General features: G+C 38.9%; 1 protein-coding gene across 1 annotated transcript; it reads left to right on the forward strand.

Annotated features, from left to right (window-relative positions):
• Positions 1-255: 255 nt before the first annotated feature.
• LOC145640262 (CST complex subunit CTC1-like) lies at positions 256-19,539 on the forward strand. The gene is made up of 17 exons (XM_081691564.1): positions 256-1,290; positions 1,394-1,512; positions 1,597-1,671; positions 1,767-1,845; positions 1,968-2,030; positions 2,125-2,202; positions 2,365-2,565; positions 3,264-3,368; positions 9,706-9,984; positions 10,163-10,636; positions 10,731-11,372; positions 12,528-12,619; positions 14,490-14,664; positions 14,764-14,878; positions 16,232-16,563; positions 16,996-17,161; positions 18,821-19,539. Exons 1-16 carry the CDS (start codon positions 256-258, stop codon positions 17,155-17,157), a joined length of 4,026 nt encoding a protein of 1,341 aa, XP_081547690.1. The 3' UTR covers positions 17,158-17,161; positions 18,821-19,539.
• The last annotated feature ends 2,172 nt before the right edge of the window (positions 19,540-21,711 follow it).

Genomic DNA, 21,711 nt, shown 5'->3' on the forward strand with positions numbered 1-21,711 from the left:
ACTTTAGATAGTATCACCATGATACCAATCACCTTATTCATTGATACCAACGAACATAAAATTGTTTTGTTGGTATCGATATAATTTGTTGTTAGTATCATGTGAAATACCAACGTGTGTTGTTAGATTCATAAAACATTTTCTCATTAAAAAACCTTGTTTTACTTTCCCGCCTTTCTGCTGACACAAGTGATTTAGCAGGAAGAATAAAAGGAATGTCAGCAGCACTTTGAACATTCGATTAGTACCTTCAAAATGGAAGGCGTTAAACTAATTCCAATTTCCGACCTTCTCCGTCGCCGCCGCCCAATCTCCGGCGCCGTCTCTCTCCTCTACTCCCCTCCTCCGCCCACTCCTCCACCTTCCATCAACTCCTCCAAAACCCTAAACCCTAGCACTACTTCTCGCGCCAAAATCCTCAAATCTCTCTCCCAACCTTCAATCATAATCGGAATTCTCCGTCTCCCACTCTTTAGTCATTCTCCTCACCATTGTTTCTCCTTCTCGGACGATTCCGGTTCGCTTTGCTGCGACGTTCTGGAGTTCGATTTGAATATGATTAAGAGGGAAATTCGTGTTATCGCTTGGAATTTCATCCCTTTGAAGCAATGTGGTGGATTTTTGGAGATTATTAGATGGGAATTTGTGGGATGTTGTGTTTCTGGTAATGTTGAATTTTTTCCTTTGGTTTTTGATGATAATGATGTTGTTGGGAATGATTGTGATCCTAAGGGTAAGTATAGTGTTTATGGTGTATTGGGTTCTGTTAGTCCTGTTTCGTTGATTCCTTGTGTTTCGGAGAATCGCCATGGTTTTATTTTAGAGGTTTTGTGCTGTGATTGTAGGTTATGCAAATTTAAAGACTGTGTAAAGATTTCTGATGATTTAGGTTTAAGAAGGGATTCACATTGTTTTAGTAGAATTGAATATGTGTACTTTTGTGGGGTTGGCTCGTCTCCGTACTTTGTGTTTTTGAAGCTTGTAGGAAGTGTACTTCTATTGTCGGGATTGCGAAAGAAGTTGGTGTACATAGAGAATGAAGAGACTAGATTAATGTTTGTGTCAACTGAAATGACTTGTTTGAGTGTTCCCAAGTTACAACAAAATGAAGGATATTCGTTTCAAAATGATAAAGCTCGAATCAATGGAAATTGGGAATTAGGCATGTATATTGGTGTAGTCAGAAGCACTTATATGCAGGGCATGGTTGTTGAGTTGGATGAAGATGTTTGGCTCTTACTTACAGACGAATCATTGCTTTTGCCTCATAGTGCCAGGGTTGGCTCAATTGTGAGTTCTCTTTTCGAGCCCAAAATTGGATTTTGATTGATTTATGCTGTGATATGCTGAAGTGCTGAACTGAGGTTATTTGTCCATTTTTTCTTTGCTGTAGCTATCTGTGAGGAATGTTCATATTGTGAACCCGAAGTTTACCTGGGGGAAAATGCTTATACTTGGGGCTTGCTGCAAGACCAACATAACGACGATATCTTTCTCTCCATTGGAAATTGGGTATAAGTCTAATGCACATTGCTTTTAGATTTTAGGCTATAGTTGAGTTTTTGATGTGTCACACAAGACACTTTGATGGTGCAGGTGTCAGCCAGTGTACCGGTCTCAGAGTCTTCTGGGAAAATTTATGGAGACATTGGTCTTTCCAGCTCGATTATGGTAGGATAAAATATTTGTGGAGCAATGTTTTATTTTTATTTATTTTTAGCGCTGGCAACTCATAGCTGACTTGCAATCCTATTTTGTGGTTTCAGGACATTACTCTTGGTCCAATGTCTAAGAAAAAAGTTTTCTGGAGCTTTTTCAGAAAAGGAGATTCTAGGAACAAAGCATGTAATTTATTCCCCCTTTATCTCCTTCGTATGAATCTTGTGATATTGCTGAAATTTGTTATCAATTGATGTCTATTACAGCTTAATTAATTCTTATTTGGAAATATTATGTGGTGTCATCAGAAGGAAGGTTTGGTGCAAACTTATGCCAGGTCCACGCTGCCATCATCCGTTTTTCAGTCACGGGTAAATTTGGTAGCTTTATTTGGAACATGAAGAGGGATTCTGGCGATTATTTTTTCGACCTTGTCATCTTATTAAGTGATTTATGTTTTGACAGCATGGTTCTTTCACGGAGTTCTGCAAGCATGATTCATGTGGCTCTGGTAGCAACATCAACTACAGCAGCTTAAGTTTGGTTAGCTCTCTGAATTTTTTGAACACTGGGTAAAATCTGATCTTTTAGGTTATTCAATTATGAGGTGGACTATATAATCATGCGAGTGTATTTCATTGATACTTCTTTGATAACCCTTGTTTCCATAAATAATGATAGGAGATGTGCTTACTTCTTTTGCAGGCCATGCCATTCTCCTATTTAGTCAATAACTGTGAGAGGATGTTTATAATATCACTTCTGCAAATGAATAATGGTATCAAAATCTTAGAAGAATGCAGCCAAGTAGGTCATCCTTTCAGGGAAAAAAGACTTTCTGATCAACTAATCAGGAGGATCTTACCTAGTAAAGACATTGGAGTTTCTTTACTAGGGAACTTGAAGGTTAGTACTATGATCCATCTATTTTCTAGCAAATTTTTTTGTTGTACAAAAATAAGTTGTTTATATACACTTATTCTGTAGAATAGATAGGTTTTACTGGTTAATGCTAAAGTCTAGTGACTACAAAAACTATGCAGAAGCTTATGAGTAGTTCTTATTCAGTTGCATCTATTTGGGATTCAATAAGCCCCACTTAAGACTGCTGGTAGGGGTGTTCCTACTGCATACAGTGCTGCATGAAGGTGATAAACTTGCTTTTAGGTAGGGGTTGTGCCAAGTCGACCTGAGTATTAACTTGGTCATGTTTAACAGAGCAAGCTCAGTTATCTTGGCAAGATTAAGCTTTTGATAAAGCTCATAAATATGTTTGAGCTTGCATTATTTATAACAAGCCGAGTTATTAAACACCTTATGTTTTTCGGATAAAAAAAATGTAATCTTGTGTTCATGTTCAAGCTTGTTTATTAACGATTTCTATATATATATATATATATATATATATATATTTTATTATTTTTTTTTTTTCAATTTGGACAATTTTTGATGATTACATTGTTGTCTTCTATTTTTTTTATTTATTTATTTTATTTATTTTTTATGTCACTTAAAAAAGTGATATTTGTTATTATATACTATAACTCAGTTCACATTGGTTTAATATCCATTGCCCTTCTAATGGCTGGCTGTGCTATATTTAGATTTGTCCAGCTACTGGAAGATTGCAATATATTGATGGCACGGCTAGTGTTGATGCTGTTATACCAGACATTCCATCAGCCTGGGACATTAATGCTATCTATGAGGTGATAGTTTATAATCTCATGAATTTTTTTTTCATAATGTTTCATTTCTTTTACAGAAGCTTGTCTTAGAGAGAATAAGTTGAGGTGGGACCTTTTGTTGATCCTTTGCAGAGTTTGTGTAACACACTACCTTACTGTGATTGTAAAACGGCAATAAGAAAGCAATAAAGATGCCATTTTTAGGGAAGAAGGCTGTTGATTAATTGATTCAAAAATGGAAGCTTGGACAAAAGGGTGGCTTGAGGCCACTACTCTCTATTGAGTACCTTTAGGGTACAACTCTCCTAACTCTAGGGATTACAAAATGACTGCCTACCCAACACACTCCCTCTCCCCCTTTCTTATATTTACAGAACAAGTCAAGAATAAAAGAGACAAAATAAGATTGCAGCTGTCACACCCACAGGGGATGCTGCTACTAATCATGAGCTGCTCATTGATTGGTGCACTGATTGGGTGGCCTTCCCTGCTGCGCTTTTGGCTGCCGTTTCTTTCCTCTGCGCTCATAGGTGATCCAATCTTTATACTTGCTCTTCCCAGCAGTAGCAGTTGTTACATCTCCCCCCTGACCCCCTCTTCAAGAGTCACCTTGTTCTCAAGGTGAAATGATGGGAACCTCTCTTGAATTGTTGTTGCTTCCTCCCAAGTGGCTTTAATTAAGGGCAGCCCTTGCCACTTAATTAACACCTCTCGAATCCTGGGGTTACTCTTGCAGTCCTGATGTCCAGCACGCTCTCTGGCTCAGCTTTAAGTTCCAGCTCCTCAGTCAGCTGCTGAGGTATGGTAGGGCTTGCCAAGTGATCACCTAGTGCGCATTTGAGCTGAGAGACATGGAACACGGGGTGAACTCTGCACGTGTCAGGTAGCTCTAACTTGTATGCTACTTTTCCAATACGTTGAACCACCTTGAAGGGACCATAGAAGCGAGGTGCTAGCTTCTCATTTGGCCACTTTGCAAGGAATTTTTGCCGATATGGTTGCAATTTCAAATAGACCAAGTCTCCAACCTGAAATTCCTCTTCCCTCCTTCGCCTATCCGTGTGAAATTTCATTCTTTGTTGAGCCCGAATCAGATTTATGTGTAAGTCCTCTAACACCCAATCTCTCTCTTGAAGCCATTCCTCTAACCTGTCAACTAGAGTCTGCCCACTACCCACCTTAATCTTATACAACTTGGAAAGGTGTGAACCCAGTAATTGCATGATAGGAGGTATTATATGCATACTCTACCCAATGCAGCCACTTTCCCCACGATTTGGGCTTACCATTCACAAAACAACGCAAGTATGTTTCCAAAGTTTTGTTGACGATCTCCGTTTGGCCGTTGGTTTGAGGGTGATATGAGTTGCTTCTCTTGAGGTCTGTCCCTTGTAGCCTAAATAATTCCTTCCAAAATACACTCATGAAAATACGATCTCTATCCGACACAATCGAAGCCGACATCCCATGAAGCCTTACGACCTCCTTAGAGAACACCTCAGCCACTATTAAGGCACCATATGGGTGCTTCAACCCAATAAAATGCACGTACTTAGATAATCTGTCCACTACCACCAACACCGAGTCTATCCCCTTTGAGAGTGGAAGTCCCTCCACAAAATCCATCGAAATGTCTTCCCAAATGGCTTCGGGAATGGGCAAGGGGTGTAGCAACCCCAATGGATGTAATTGCGAGTGTTTAGCTTGCTGGCATACCGCGCATTGCCTCACATACGCCCCTATTTCCTTCCACATTCCCGACCAATACCACTCCGCGGCAATTCTCAAGTATGTCTTGGTTTCTCCTTGGTGTCCTCCAACTGGACTATCATGATACTCGGTCAAGAGTTTGGGAATTAAGGTTGACCCTTTAGGAACTACTACCCTCCCCTTGAATAATAATATCTCCCCTTCGAGTGTGAAGCCCACATGAGTCCCTGATCCCGCTGGAGGTCTGCTGCTATTCGGCTAAGGTCCTTGTCGGCCTTCACTTCCTTCCCCAATTCATCCCAATTAATTCCTGATTTTGAAACCATTATTGCCAACTCTCCAACTACCTCACCCCTCCTAGACAAGGCATCCGCGACTCGGTTGCTAGCCTCGGGTTTAAATTGGATCTCAAAGTCAAATCCCAATAGCTTCCGAACCCACTTTTGATACTCCCCGCTCACTTCCCTTTGCTCCATAATATATTTCAGACTTTGTTGATCGGTTCTCACCACGAAATGACGCCCAAGCAAGTAATGCCGCCACTTGACCATGGCCAAACAAATCGCCATTAGTTCCTTCTCGTAAATGGCCTTAGCTTGGGACCTTGGGCCTAATAATATGCTGTAGAAAGCCCAGGCCGAGCCTCTTGCATTAGGACAACTCCTAATAAGCGTCTGCTTCAATCACAAATTGCTTGTAAGTCCGGCATGGTCAGAACAGGGGCCGAAGTCATGGCTGATTTCAGCCACTCAAAGGCTGTCGTGGCCTCTGTCGACCACCCAAAATTGTCTTTTCGTAGCTGCTGTGTCAAGGGCCTAGCTATCTGTGCGTATCCTCTTATGAATTTTCGGTAATTACCGGTTAATTCTAGGAACCCGCGCAACTCCTTCAGACTTTGTGGAATTGGCCACTCTACCATAGCTCTCACCTTCTCTAAGTCGACAGCCACCCCATCCTTAGACACATGTCCCAAATAAGCGACCTTGGCTTGACCGAACTCGCACTTCTTGAAGTTGGCTACCAAACTATGTTCCTCTAATTTGGACAACACCACTTTCATATGCTCCAAGTCAATCTCCTTATCCGAGCTATAGATTAGGATGTCATCAAAAAACACAAGCACAAATTTTCGCAAGTACAGCCTAAACACCTCGTTCATGAGTGCTTGGAAGGTGGCCGGCGCATTTGTTGGTTCGAAAGGCATTACTAAGAACTCGTAATGCCCCTCGTAATGACCCGATTTAAGGTCAAGTCTCGAGAACACCGCCGCCCCATGGAGCTCATCAAGTAGCTCATCTATAATGGGAATGGGGTATTTGTCGAGAATTGTTTCTCGGTTCAAGGCACGGTAATCCACACAGAACCGCCATGAACCGTCCTTTTTAACCAACGAAACCGGGCTCGAAAATAGGCTGAAGGTTTGATTTTCCCTGCCTCTAGCATCTCTTTAATTAAATGCTCGATTTCATCTTTCTGAAATTGTGGGTACCGGTACGGCTTTACGCTCACCGGGTTGCTGCCCTCCTTCAACACGATAGCATGCTCGTGCCCCCGTTTGGGTGGCAGCCCTTTGGGAGATGCGAAAACCCCTTGAAACTGTTCTAAGGTCCCTGCAACCACCCAGGCACCTTGTGCTGTCTCTTGTTCTCTTGGTTTTAAAAAGCGAGAGGCGCACCGAGGCGCAAAGGGTCCCCAGAGCCTAGGCGCGAGGCGCAAAGGGTCCCCAGAGCCTAGGCGCGAGGCGCAAAGCGGAGGCGCGCGCCTCTTGGATACGAGGCGCACCTTAAAAAAAAGCAAGCTAACCTGGTTTTCGGCGAGATCCACCACTGCTTGGGTCGTTTCCTGCGAGAATCGGCAGGTTTCCGACGAGAATCACCAAGTTCCGGCGAGAATTGGTTGAGACCCAACGTGAATTGCCTGGTTTCTGGAAGCTAGGGTTTTACTTTTCAAATAGATTTGTTTTCTCTCTCTTCTATTTCTTTAATTAAAGCCTGGGTTTTTTTTTTTTTAAAATAAATTGTAGTTGCACGTGCGTTTAAAAGCCTTACATCTACAAGGCGTCGCCTCACAGTGCCTCACGCCTCAAGGCTAAAGCGCTGAGGCGCGCGCCTCCTTGACTTCGCCACGCTTTTACACAGTGAGGCGCTTTGCAGCCCGCCTCGCTTCGCCTCGCGCCTCAAGTGCGCCTAGGCGCGCTTTTTAAACCTAAACTTGTCCTGCCGCCTTAGTGCGGTTAACTTCCACCCATAAGTCTCCCCGTTCATGGCGCAAGGTCCTGAGCATAGCCTTGAATGTGACTCGGGTCCGAGTCAAGGTTGGGTTTCCCTTTAAAGTCACCTTCTCATCTCCCACCATGAAACTCATGGGGTGGGTCTTCTAATTGTGGACCATCGGCCGAAGCTTCTCCAACCATTCAATTCTCAGAATCAGGTCCGCATTACCCAATTGCGACGGCAAAAAGTTTTCGACCACCACGAAGCCGCCATTTATCACGACCCTCACTCCCCGGCACCTTCCTTTTCCCTAAATAATATCGCCATTTCCAAGCGAAACCCCAAATTCACGCGTCCCCGCCACCAGTATTCCCACCTCCGCCACTAGACAATCGGAAATGAAGTTGTGGGTGGCCCCCGGATCTACGAGAATCACCACCGGCTTCGGTCCCACCTTTCCTTCGAGTTTCATTGTTCTATGGTTAGAGATACCTACCACTGTACACACAGAGACTCCTGGCGTGAGTTCGTCGTCGTTGGTGTCACCGTCGGTTGGTTTTGACGGCCTGGCCTCCTCGTCGTCCTCTGCTCCGCCAAGAAGCTGAATACTCATCTCGCGATTTTTACACCGGGGGCCGACGCTCCAGCGCTCATCGCAACGGAAGCAAAGGCCCTTTGCCTTCCGCTCTTGATGTTCGGCATCGGCCAGCCGCCATGGTTCACCGGATTTGGCAGAAGACGAGCTGGTCGTTCTTGGAAAGTTGACTGACTCTGATGGAGCCTTAGGCCAGCCCTTGAAAGTGGTGGCTTGTTGGCGGAGTCCCATAGGAGCTTATGAGGCCTGGCCCACTCGAAGCCTTCGACCCACTATTGCTGGCCACGGGTCTACTCGACCCAAAATATCCAGGTCCCTTCTTGAGCCCGCCTACTCGATTCCTTTCTTCGACCCGACCCGCTATTTCCATAGCTTGCTCCAGATTAAAGGGGTTCATTAAACAATTCAATCAATTTCGTGGAGACTACCGACGTGAGTTGGCCGGAACCGGTGTAAAACACGGCTCTTCTGGCTCTCCCAGTTTGGTATGGGTCTCCTCCGATTCTCCCATTGAAACCATCGTAAAGCATCTCCTTCCAAGGCGGAAACGGCGGCCTGTAAGCTTTGTTCCTCCGTGAGCTGGTAATGGTGGAAATACTTTTCCCCTTTTAGTATCCACCCATCTGGGTCTATCCCTTCAAAAACGGGCATATCCAACTTCCTCGGCTTCCAGCATTGCTCTCCTCCTTTCCAGTTGCGCATCCCTTAGTTGAAGGGTTGAGCGTTCTCTTGGTTTCTCTGGTTCACCAAAGTTCGCAGCTCCTCAAAAAACTGGGTTTGAGTGGTGGTATTGACCATCTTCTGAGCTTCCTGTTGTTGCCGGAACAACTCAAAGCGGCCATCGAGCCGTTGAATGGCCTCTTCCACCGTCTTCTTAATGGACTCCTCCTGGGTTCTCATTGCAGCCTCCAACGTCTCCAACCGAGTTTGCACTCCGGCCATCTGTTCTTCCAAGGTATCACATCTCTGAGTTGCAGAAATAACCAATTTTTTTTTTTAATTTTTTAATTTTTTAATTTAAATAAAACTGACGGAGCGTGGTGGTTTCCGGCTCCGGTGGTCGCAGAACCGCCACTCTAATACCACTTGTAACACACTACCTTACTGTGATTGTAAAACGGCAATAAGAAAGCAATAAAGATGCCATTTTTAGGGAAGAAGGCTGTTGATTAATTGATTCAAAAATGGAAGCTTGGACAAAAGGGTGGCTTGAGGCCACTACTCTCTATTGAGTACCTTTAGGGTACAACTCTCCTAACTCTAGGGATTACAAAACGACTGACTACCCAACACACTCCCTCTCCCCCTTTCTTATATTTACAGAACAAGCCAAGAATAAAAGAGACGAAATAAGATTGCAGCTGTCACACCCACAGAGGATGCTGCTACTAATCATGAGCTGCTCATTGATTGGTGCACTGATTGGGTGGCCTTCCCTGCTGCGCTTTTGGCTGCCGTTTCTTTCCTCTGCGCTCATAGGTGATCCAATCTTTATACTTGCTCTTCCCAGCAGTAGCAGTCGTTACAGTTTGTGACTGAGCACATGAACCTTACAACTTTGTTTATGCTTTTGTTTTCACTCCCTCTGTTTCTGAATAAATGCATCACTTCTATATGTGTGACCCTAACTCATACAATATAATACTACTTTGCATACCCAACTTACCCCACTTTTACATTAATGCTACTTTTCAAATCCTGCACGTCAGCTGTCCTAAAACTTTGTGTAAAAACAAGTAATGCATTTATTCAGAAATTAAGGGGTTAGACAGTCATAAAATCTGCACCTTTTGTAATATTGCATGAAATACCATATTGTGTCTTGCATTTTTTCTTTCAGGTTTTTGACTATAATCTTGTGTTAGAAGGCAAGCCCGGAATGTGGGCTCAATTTTGGATGCTTCATAGCAACTTTTTTTCATGCGGAAGTTTGTTTGAGACCATCCCAATAGAAAGACGAATGCAGTTGACAGTATATTTGCACTTTTCTTGGAGCAATGTAAGCTACAGGCATTTCACCGTTCATCCATGCTCGAGTGCAATCAATAGCACTGCAAAACTTGATCCTGGAGCGTTTCACTTGCTCTATTTAACCCACAAATTCCCGTTGCAATCACGGGTATGTCATGGTATCATCACTATGATCTCCTCAAACAAGTTTAATCAGTTCAACTTTTGTTTAGATTTTTTTCTGTGAAGACAGCTTCATGGCTGCCTTCGATGTAACCTTTGTGATTATTATATTAGCATTTGAATTTTTGGCAATATAGTACTATGAATTTGTTACTGGATTGCAGTTTCACGGTGACGTATCTGGCAAAAGCCGTTTATTTGCTGAGGTCATGGTCTTGCCATGGGATCTGAATATTGGTGTGAGTAATGGTGCAGTTTTTCAGACAAAAATGCCACAAGATGATCTTGTAATTGGCTGCCAAGATGCGTTTTCTTTTAAGAGATGTAAAACTCATCTAACATCAAGTTGCATTGACAAAGTTGGATTATGCAACAATTTTGAAGAATTTGAAAACAGATCATGTGACCAACCAAACAATCTGCTTTCCTTGCCACACAAGACAAGGATTATCAACAGATTTAGAGGTGCATCTTCCATTCAATTTCCTTGTAAGGTAACTGGTAGAGAAATACATGGTCAAGTCATGGATGTACCTGCAGCTCTGTGCTTTGTTGATGGTAACTTTGACATCACTGACATGCTTTGTTCAAGAAAAGTTCTTCTAGAGTTCAATTCTGAAAACTTCTCCAAGTATAAGGTCAATCCTCATTTCTTTTGAAATGTGTTCCAATTTCTAATCTATTTTTAAAATGAGAAATTATTTCTGATACTTAACTTTGCAATGATTTTAGTTCATGCAAATTGGTGGTATTTACATCATGAAGCATTGTGCTGAGAACTGCTTGTGTGATTCTCACCACATGGGAAGTAGCATGTTCATCACCTCAGATACAAAATTCTGGAGCCTTTCATTTCAATTTGGTGAAGCCATGGACTGTTCCTCTGTCTCATGCAATGATCTCTCATATGCTTCTCATTCTACTAGGAAGAACTTAAACAGGTTCTGCCATCAAAATGAGCTTGTGCTCAACCCTTGTAGCATTGCTGATCATGGATCTTTCACTGATGTTGATCTACATGTGGCAGTAGATGCAACTGATCTCTCAGATGTGGATATTGGGTTTCAGAGCTTGAAGAAGCTTGTCTTAAACTTGTCACTGAAACCAACAAATATCTTTAATATTCAACAAGAAGTTGGCTGCGGGAACATTATGACAGGCCTTTTTGAGAACCAAGGAATTTATTCTGGCATTGGTCTTCCCGAAGGAAAATTAATTTCTCTGCAAGGAATTGTAGCCAGACTTTACAATTCTGATGGCTATTCTATTGATAGAATCCCGTGCAATAGAGCTGCTCATAACATTCATCTGCCGAAATCCAGCATAGGAAAGGAATGCTCAATCAACCTGCTTGTCTTGACGGATTGTCACATGGTAATTATTATTATGTCTTGATCCTTAACCAGCTTTGATCTGATTGAAAGCTGACTGCTCTGTGCCTTCTGTACCCAAGGATACTGCTCTATTACCAAGTGATAACAAGAGAGTTATTTTAATATGCTGACAGGAAAAGGAAATGAACTTGAAACTATATTTGACACATTAGAACTTAGCCTTTAAATAATAAGTTACTAGCCTGATTTTTCAGACCCTAAGGCCACTTAATCTTGAAGAATCAACAGGATTCAAACCTCAAAGTGCAACTAGTATAATACACCTATTCTTTTTTTGTGAAACTTCCCCTTCATTGTTGTGAGGATACTAAAAAATCTAAAGTATTTTTAAACTCATGTACCAGCTTAACTAGGATGTACCTAAGCCGAAAGAAAAAAACTTCATTCTTGTTTCAATACAAACTTCATGCATAGCAAACGCATAGGATATTTTTATTTTGAACCATTTACTTAGCATAAGCATTAAGTAATAACCACTCATATTACTTTCCTCAACCCTAAAATCTTAAGCCACTATTGCTTCATCTCTACATTTGATCAAAATTGGAATGGCTTGGTGGTGATCTAAGATCCATTATGTCATTTTGCTGCAGCACTAAGTTTTGTATTGTAGTTGAGCTGAAGTTGTCATACTACAATTTGAAAGCAAACTAGAACTTGAGTTGTTTCATTGCAACAGTAAGCTTGTTTACATGATTGGATCAAATACTTGTTCAGCTGACAATAATTCGGTAATCTCATTTTAATCTTTTATTTATTTCATGTTTTAAAACGCACAGTTCTCCTCCCTTTTATTAAAATGATTTCACATTATACCAAGCATTCATTTTTCTAGTTACAATATAGCTGGTAACTATAAAATTTTGGGCTGCACATGCATATGCAAGAGTTAGATGATTTTATTTTGGCTGTAATTTATTTATGAACAATCATAGTTTAATAAGCTTATGCTTTCTTCATAGGCAAGGAATCTGTCAATCTTGTGAAACTCACACTTATCTTATTTTTGTCCCAACACCCAAGCTTTTAAGAAAGTTTATAACTCTACAAAATGTTGTTGATTTATGATGGCTGCTATGTTTATCACCTTGCTTTAATAATGCAGTTAGCTAATTACAGTTTATGCTAATACCAGCTGCAGATTTGTGGTTGCCTTAGTAAGCTTGACTATCCTGTTGGATTGGGGCCAGGTGCAGCTGTTACATTTCACAGGATACTTGCACTTAGGTATAAAGTTTTTAGCAGACAAGATTCCTATATTGTACTTCCTGTGTGTTTTTATTTATTAATTTGATAAATCTTGAAGGGAAGTAATAAGAATTCATTTTATTATAAAGAATGTTATTACAAGATAGGGCTAACTCATTCTCCCCTCTTTCAAGAAATATAAATATTAAATTTTGCAAAAATGCTCTATACATCCTTTTTACAACCTTAAGCTATATTTATGATATATGAAATGGTTTTCTTGACAAAGGTGACTCTTTTGTGTAGCAGGAAAAACTTACTATAAGATCAAGTTCAATGTATTGATTTTATGGAAACTTCTTTCGGTTGACTAATTTATAATACTGGTATTATATATTGAGTGAGCCTAGCCCACCCATTGTTGGTTATTTATTGTTCACTTACTTTAGCATTCTACATACTTCGTATTTGATTTTGTTTTTTCTTACTTTTTGCTTCTAGGATAAAGTTCCAAGTTTATTTTGAATGCTTTAAAAGGGATTTATTGCCAATTGTTCCTCTCAAAAGTTCAAAGTATAAATGCCTCATGTTATTTAACTCTATTAAAGATTTTGTATTTTGTTGTAGTTCAGTTCTGGTATTGATCTCATTTTCTTTGATTCTTGTTTATGCTATGAATTTATGCTAGACGAAGAGGTAGTTGTATTATGATTACATGTCTTGGATGATAAGCTAGTCAGTTAGAGGAAGAGCTCTATATATATAGAGCTAATTGGAGAAAGAGGGGAGTTACATTGGAATATTGATAAGAATCTTGTTTAATATATTAGGTTGGTAATTAGGACAGAATCAACAATCAAGCATCTCAAAAGCTTGAATATCCTTTATCATTGTTATAATTCCAGCTTATTGATCAAATCATCATATTCTTCTCTTACTTCGTATTTTTTGTCATTAATGGTGTCTAAGCTATGTTAATTTAATGGTATCACAGTAAATGTTTTTGGGAAATATAATTGTAGAAATTCTGCTTATAAAATAATAAAAGAGATGAAGTTTGCCAGAGCTTTGTTGGAGGAGAAGATTGAGGAGACAGCCTGAAAAGGTGTTGAGAACCTTCAATAAGACCTAGTATAAAAAAAATTGATGATCTTTCTCTTGATTTAAAATCTGGGCTGACTGGCTGTTCCTTATAGGGTATTGGAGTTTGGAGATAACCTATAATAAAAAGGGATGGTAATTCATTGTTAGATGCCCAACTCAGCTGAGATAAAATTAAGAAATCGAATTAGTCACATTTACTTAACAGTATAGTAGTTATTTTTATCTCTCTGCCCTACATTAATAAGTCACATTTAGTTAATAGGTCATTCAGAAGGAAACAACTCGAAATACTATAATTACCCTCGATAATTTATACAATTGTTTAGAACCAACATTTTGTTGTAATACTATGCAACAAATCCTAAAATTAGTAAGAGTAGTAAGTAAAATTTATAATTTGACTTGGTAGATATAAAAAGTGACCCATCACAAATTAAAAATGTGGCCTAGCAAAGTGAGACGGAGGAAGTTATTACGTATCTTTCCATTTTCTTGATAATTGCTTCAAAAGTAATGATGATTACTGCTAATATTGTCTAGTTCCATTCCTTTCAGTATTTTTTCCAATTCCTTTATTCTGAACTGCAAAAAGATAAATAGTTGATTATATAGCTGAAAATCACATCATTTCTTATTTCAAATTATCCTTTGAAAATTTTCTGTGATGCATTTGGAAGAATACTCTCTAACATCTATTTATTTTGTGACTAATTAGGCTTAACACTGCATACATTTAGGGCTCCCCAAACCCCTGTTGTGAGTTTTATGTGGGGTTCATGTTTTAATGACATGTTCTATCTTTCAGAGGGCAGAATTGTTTTACGTTGACTCCAGTATCATTCATCACTATCAACTCTGTGAGAGAAACCCCTTCATCTGTGAAATCACTTTTTCCTATTCCTGAGGAAACTATTGCATCTTGTTTAATATCTGACCTGATCCAATGTGATACGGGCCAGCCAAGAAGGTTCCATTGCAGTGTAAGTTTTGTAGTCTCGGCATTCTGTCACATGGGTGTTTTATTCCCTGTCTTTATGGTCAACATTTATATATTGTTATTGTTACACATCCTTTTGCAGGTTGTTGCAGTTTACTTTGTGATGCTTGAAAGAAACACGAATATGGATAAGCTGTTGTCTCAAATTCAATTGGGGTCACCGGTGGTAAACATTCCACTCGCTGGCTTTATTATGGGTATGTAATGTATAATATTATTGTATGACAGCTAAATTTTTCTGGGACTGTTAAGTTTCTATCTGGCTAACAAATTAAATTAACTTTCTATTCTTACGGATGTGGCTGTTTGTCATTGTCTTTACTGACAGTGCTGGGATAATTCTCATCATGTGATTAACAAGGAGACTGATCATAAGGATTTAAACAAGTCAGTTAAGGTTGAAGCTGTAGTTGATACTTGATGCTCTTTTATGGACAAAATACATGAGCAATTTCCATCCTTTGGTCACCTGGCTTAGTTCTCACACATGCATGCCTACTCTTACCAATCTTAACTCCAAACACAGTAATTGTTGTAGGGTGGTGGAAGGAGACATCTCATGGGCATTATGTCATCCTTTGTGGCCATCACAACATAAATTCATAAATTGTAAAAATTCCATCTTATCATTGTAATTGAAAGTTTTTTACTCTTGGGTCCTTATTCTGTCATCCTGTTTTCTGGAATGGGAAATGGGATGTCCTTAAACTATCTTCCTATAACCTATTCTAGTATTAAAAATCCCTACCCTGATGTGATTTGGTCTCCCCTTTTCTCTTACTACCATTTTTTCTTTCCTTTCAAATCAATCCTTTTCCTCTTACATTTCCGACAATTTCTCATGCTACATTTTTAATCGTTCTATTTACAACTTTGTGTTCATAACTACTTTTTGGCCTACCCCCTGTTAATATTATTAATGTGCATGCCAAAGGCTAAGTGGAAGATTATATTGGGGCAGAGGTTGTAGCGTGTTGTTGAAAATATAGTCATCATATTTAAGAATCTTATCGTATGAAAGTTGTGTGTAAATAAATGGCTAAACATGTATGCTGACTAAAATACGAATGTAAACTTTTCGTTATGGGAATTCTTTAGTATCTCTATGATCAATGGCATTCCATTGATCGAATTATATGATTGAAATTTTCCTGTCACTAATTAAGGAACATGAATGTTTTATCTGTTTGTGAATGTTCTGTTAACTGTTTTGATTATCTATGCTTTACATTTTACTGAAATTCTGTAGGCTTTCAGACAGAAATTTTGCTAGATTTCTTGTGCTGATATATTGGATGTTAAAATTCTCCGTAGTCAAAGTACTACTCAATGATAAATTAAATTCGGATCAGTTTTATTTATGTCTCACACCATTTTTCATTAATGCTCTGACTGGTTAGGATAGAAGTCAAAAGGTTTATCCTCATAATTTGGCTAGGGTATGACTTTCCCAAAATATCTACTATCAGTGAAAAGCTTTTCCCAAATTTGTGGATTGAATTGATTTTACTTAATTTTATCATCCTTATTAACTATTCAAATCTAAACAGATGATGGGTCATCACAATGTTGTTGTTGGACTCATGGTGAAAGAGCAGCAACATTTTTGAGGCTATATGAAGAGATTCCTCAGGCAAAATCTGGAAGTTGTTGGTGGAGATCAAAGGCTGGAAGTAGAAGCAGGGTCTTCAGTACACCCAGTTACCATATTGACAGAATTTTGAAGAAGCATGGACGACTACGAGTGAAAAATTATGGATCCATACATGACGCTTCATGCCAAGATATTCAGCTTTCTGATGGTTCAGATTGCACTTTTGGCAGTCAAGATGAGAATCTGCTTAAGTTTATAATGTTAAATGCTTGTTCTAGCACATTATGGGTTAGTACCTTCTATTTCAGAACAGAAATTGAGATATATTAGGTCAAATCCAAAGCTAGTTATGATAGTGGATGTTTCAGAAAAATCATGAGTGTGTGAAACTTTTGGACTAAAGGTTTACCTTAGCTGATGAAACATAATGACTACTTGTTCAGATTATATGTTCTCTTGCTTAAGTTGTTTTGCCTATTTTGTAGCATTTCCTTGGTATTGTATTTCTTATCTTATTCTACCTATAGGTTGGCTACATTTTTTTTTTGTCTTTGTTTCTGCAATCATATATTTAAAAAAGGATGAGAAATACCTTCTAAAACTGATTATGATAGGCAACCAAGTGAATAGGACTTTGTGGCACATAACTATTGTTTTTAGTCTGCTTTTTATCTACTTTGTATATATTTTTTTCTGATAAACCAATGACCAATGTTACAGAATATAACTGGTCACGCGATGGATTTTGATGCTGTCAGCATGTTAGAGAAGAATCTTTTGGAGGAGCATATGACTCTGCATGCTTTACAAAATGTGTGGGCAAGAGAAGTTTGTCAAGTGAACCCTCTTGCTCAAGCCAAGGAATTATTTCAGGACCTCTAATCAGGTAAATTATCAAAAGTTCTGATGCATTCATTGATTATTTAGATTTGTATCATATTGTATGCTAGCACAGCTGCTTAAACTTCGACAAGGCTTGTTTGGGATCATTTTTTTGTTTTCTGTTTATTTTAAAACAAAAACCCAAGAACGGGAAACTAGAAAGAGTTTATTCCACTTTTCTGCAGTCAGTTTTCAATATTATCATGATTTTTGTTCAAAAAAAAAAAAAAATATATCACATGATTTTAAAAAACAAAAAAACAGAAAACTGCAATGATACCAAATGAACCCGTAAGGCCTTAACTATAAGATTCATATAATGTTATGAGGCTGTGAACTAGTAATGATAGAGATGCTTATACACTTGGGACAACAGTGGGTCTTCTATAAGATTGACTTACAGGGGCATCTCACGTACAACCACCCGCACACTGCACTTAAAGCCTCCTCCAATTCATTTAACGATTAATCTTTTGTAAAAAATTTGTTCTCAACTTTTATTTACTTCAACATTTATACATTGAATAATTCAAGCAATAAGTGAAATATTTGTTCAATTTTAGGATTGTGAAGTCGAAAAAGGATTGGGAAGGAAATTTAGTAGTGGGTGTAGATTTGAGTGGTGGCAAAGGAGAGAGTAGGCGAATTTGGGTGTTATGCGGCGTAGGTGGTGGACTGGTGGTTGACTGGTTGTAGCGATTGTGGAAGTGGGTAGGTGAGACTTGAGAGATGGGTTTTACAAATAGTAGTCCAAATATCTGTCCAAATAAATCCCCTCCCAAGCCCACTTATAAGGAACTTTGCTTCTTCTAAGGTGGTCTTATAACATAAAACACCATATTCAAGAATTGTGGCTGGGACAATTGGACAAATAGCAAAAACTTGGATCTGTGATTTGGAGGTAATGCAGGCCTTGTCTTCATTATGTAAGTTGCATGAAATTTGTTATTGCTTAGTGGTGAGAATTGAACAGAGATATGGGAAAAGGGTTTAAACACAAGATTTACTTGAAAACTTCATTTTAAATAGTGATATGGTTCCATGTGGCACCCTATCTTCACCACCAATTCCTCGCTTCTGATTATTGCCTGGTGGCTGTAGGCATTCTGATTGTGCGCTTTAGTCCCTTCTCTCTGTCTATCCAGTTCCCCTCCCTTCTCCCTTTTGTTTACTTTTCTGTCACTTGTCCTTCCTGTAACTCTGTGAGATGCAAGGATTACTTGGCCTTTACTGGCATTAGTTAACGGACACGGGGTCCTTTATAGATCCATTGGGTAAGGCATTCCCACTAAAAATCATGTCTTCTCTACTGGAGTAGCAGCCTGTCAGCCACTGGTGGGACTCTCGTTTTCTTTGGAATCATCCTGATCTGGCTCAGGTTTTCTCTCCTTAATACCAATACAACCACCATTGCAGTGATGAGCTGATTAGAAAAGTGAGACTAACGGCAAAAAGGAAGAGAATTTACCAACATAATTGTTTAAAATTATGACAAGTTCATTTGTGTGAAGACACAACTGGATCTGTGTTATTATTGATTATGTTGGTGATAATTTCCCCCCACTTACAATGAAGTGTATAGTGCTCGCAGCTTTCTCTTTTGCATATCATTACGGCCTTTAAGCGAGGAAAAGGTTCTGATAATATACATGGCATTTTACAGGTTTCTGCAGCTGGCTTCTGTAGTTTTTCAGCTGAATTCATTAGTTGTGACGCTTGCTACATTCAGGTATAAGAGCTTCTGGAATGTGTCTTCCGAGAACACTCAACTGCAATGGGCACTTCTTAGGAGCTGGACTGCTTGGACTTTTTGTGGATAATCTGAGGGTTTTTTCTATCAACAAGAGAAGCAATGGGCGTGGAATTATTTATCATTTGCTAAGTCTAAAGCCTCAGGAGTCAGGACAATCCCTTGTTATTGCTGTTGCTATGGAATTAGTGAATTCTCATGCAGTCTTATATTGGAATTTCTGATGAGGATGGCGTGGTCAGCCAGTTTTTACTTGGGACTTTAAATTCCGTATCAAAGTACCTGTGTTCAAGTGTAAGGATATATGCAGTGCTTGAACACACAATTAAGACTAGAAAAGCATCAAGAGTCCTAGGTAACAGAAAGTTCACATAGCTTGACATGCATTACGGAGGAGTCTTGACACTAGGTAACCGTGTACAAGTTGAAGTAAAGCCATTTGGCTGTATTTATATTGATGTGTAATGTTCATTTGTGGCTGTGAACTTAGGAACTGTAAGTAGGTTTCCGGTTATCTGAAGTTGTATATATCCATTTTAAATTTGTTACTGAAATTCATAGCTGTATAGGTATAGATAATATCTTAGGCATCAGGTAACATTGATCCTTTCAAAAAATATAAAGGGCACCCATGCGGCCATGCCCAACAGTTTTGTTCTTTTATTTTATTTTATTTTATAATAATTGTACAAATCATTTTCGAATTACAAGTTGATAATAGTTGAGTTGTTCCACATAGCAAACTTTCTCAAATAAATGAATACCTATATGGCTATAATCATTGACCAAATATTCAAATCGTTCAAAAGAAAAATTGCTTTGTTAAATGTTGAATGCATGGTGGAACAGTTATTATGATGTTCAAAACTCTTTGTTTTGCTCCTTTTTCTTGTTAGCTCTAGTTTTCTTCTTCAAGCCTTTGGCACCATTATTATAGAAAAAAAAAAATCAAAATGTAAATTATAGTGACCTTTTTGAAACAATAGTGACCAGAAAATTTAAAACCAGAGAATCATAGGAATCAAAACTCAAATACAAAAACCATTACATATTACATAATACAGGGTAGTAACCAAAGTATCCAAGACATCATAAACTAGACATCATAGCCTAAACATAAAGGCATGCAAAAGTCAGAAAATCTTGTGCGGACCTGGTCCACAAAATCCACAATAATATTATTGTGGACATAAGTTTTATATACACGTAACTGGCATTATATTCAATATAGTGACCCCTAATTATATTATAATAACCTTATTTTTAACATAGTAACCTTTTTTAAAATTTGTATGATCTTTTTATGTTATTGTGAACTTAAAGTATGACATTATGTTGAATAGTGACCTGATTTTAACATAGTGATCTTTATTATTCATATTGACCATTATATTAAAAAAATTGATTAAAAAAATTAATCTCTTATAACTTTATAATGTCGCACTAACTTTTATTTCAACTTAATAACCTTTATTTTAATATAGTGACATTTTTTTTATTAATAAAACAATCATATTGTTTATAATATTAGTGGTCCACAATAAATTAGTTTGAACCAGATCCATTTAAGAATTTGTATGCAGGAGTAGATGGCTGCTGCACTAGTCTTGCTCTAACTTATCCAAGGTTTGTAGTACAAATTACCCCATGTTTTGAATGTGGAGTGATTTTGCTTGTTTTAGATAAAGTATGGAAGTTTTAAACAACTAAGAACAGATGCAAAGAAGTTCTTTTTCAAACACATAATGATGATTCAGCTAAGCATCAATTAGAGTTACAAGCCTGCGCCCCACCCCCGAGTTGAACATCAGAAGCCAGATCCAAGAATACCCATCCAGTACCCGCATTATGACTGCCAGAACTCCAGGCCCCATCAAAAGTAAGGCTGACAGAACAAGCATCCGACGCATTCCCTCGAAGAACTGCAGAAGATATATTACAAGAAAACCCAGGAGGAACTGCAGGCGTAATATTAATATCATATCTGAACGACCTAGCCTCAGAACACCTATCCACCCAACTAGAAGCTAGATCCATAATACAATCAGGGGAAGAAACTGCAGAACGAAATCTAATAGAGTTCCGAGTAAGCCATAGGGCCCATAACAAACTGAAAAAACGATCTAACATCAACCAGTCCTTATCATGAAGAAACTTAGAAAGAACCTCAGGAAACCACTCTTCAAAAGGCTGTTCTGGGGACATATTCAAGGCCGATCCACAAGGCTGGTTCTCCCATAAACTCCAAGTAAAAGGACAATCTCGGAAAAGATGAGAAATAGTCTCCATATCCTTATGACAAAACCCACATTTGGAATCCACAGGCAAACCCTTCCGAGCAAGCAACGAAGCAGAAGACAACGCATTATGGATAATTTTCCAAGCAAACATTTTCCACCTTGGAAGTAAAGGGGAAGCCCAAAAATGCCTCCACCAACTTGAGTCAAGAACTAAAGGTGATCGTTGATCCCCATTCTCATAACACAAGGAGCACACATACGCAGTCTTCGTGGAGAACATCCCGTCCCTAGTAAATTTCCAATAAACAAAATCATCAATTCTTTCCTTAGGCCGTTCAAGGCCCAAAATAAGGCCAGCAGTACGAGGAGGAAACAACCGATGAATCAAACTCATTTTCCATGCGTTCGAACGCACATTAATCAAATCAGAAACAAAGGATGGGACACCCATCCTGTTCACAGAATCCTGAAACTGAACTTGAACCCCAGGCACCCAACTATCATCAAGAATACTAATGTTGGTACCAGACCCCACTTTCCACACCAAACCATGACAAAGGGTTT

The sequence above is a fragment of the Chenopodium album genome, chromosome 7 (genome assembly GCF_948465745.1).
Source record: "Chenopodium album chromosome 7, dcCheAlbu1.1, whole genome shotgun sequence".
Classification (NCBI taxonomy): domain Eukaryota; kingdom Viridiplantae; phylum Streptophyta; class Magnoliopsida; order Caryophyllales; family Amaranthaceae; genus Chenopodium; species Chenopodium album.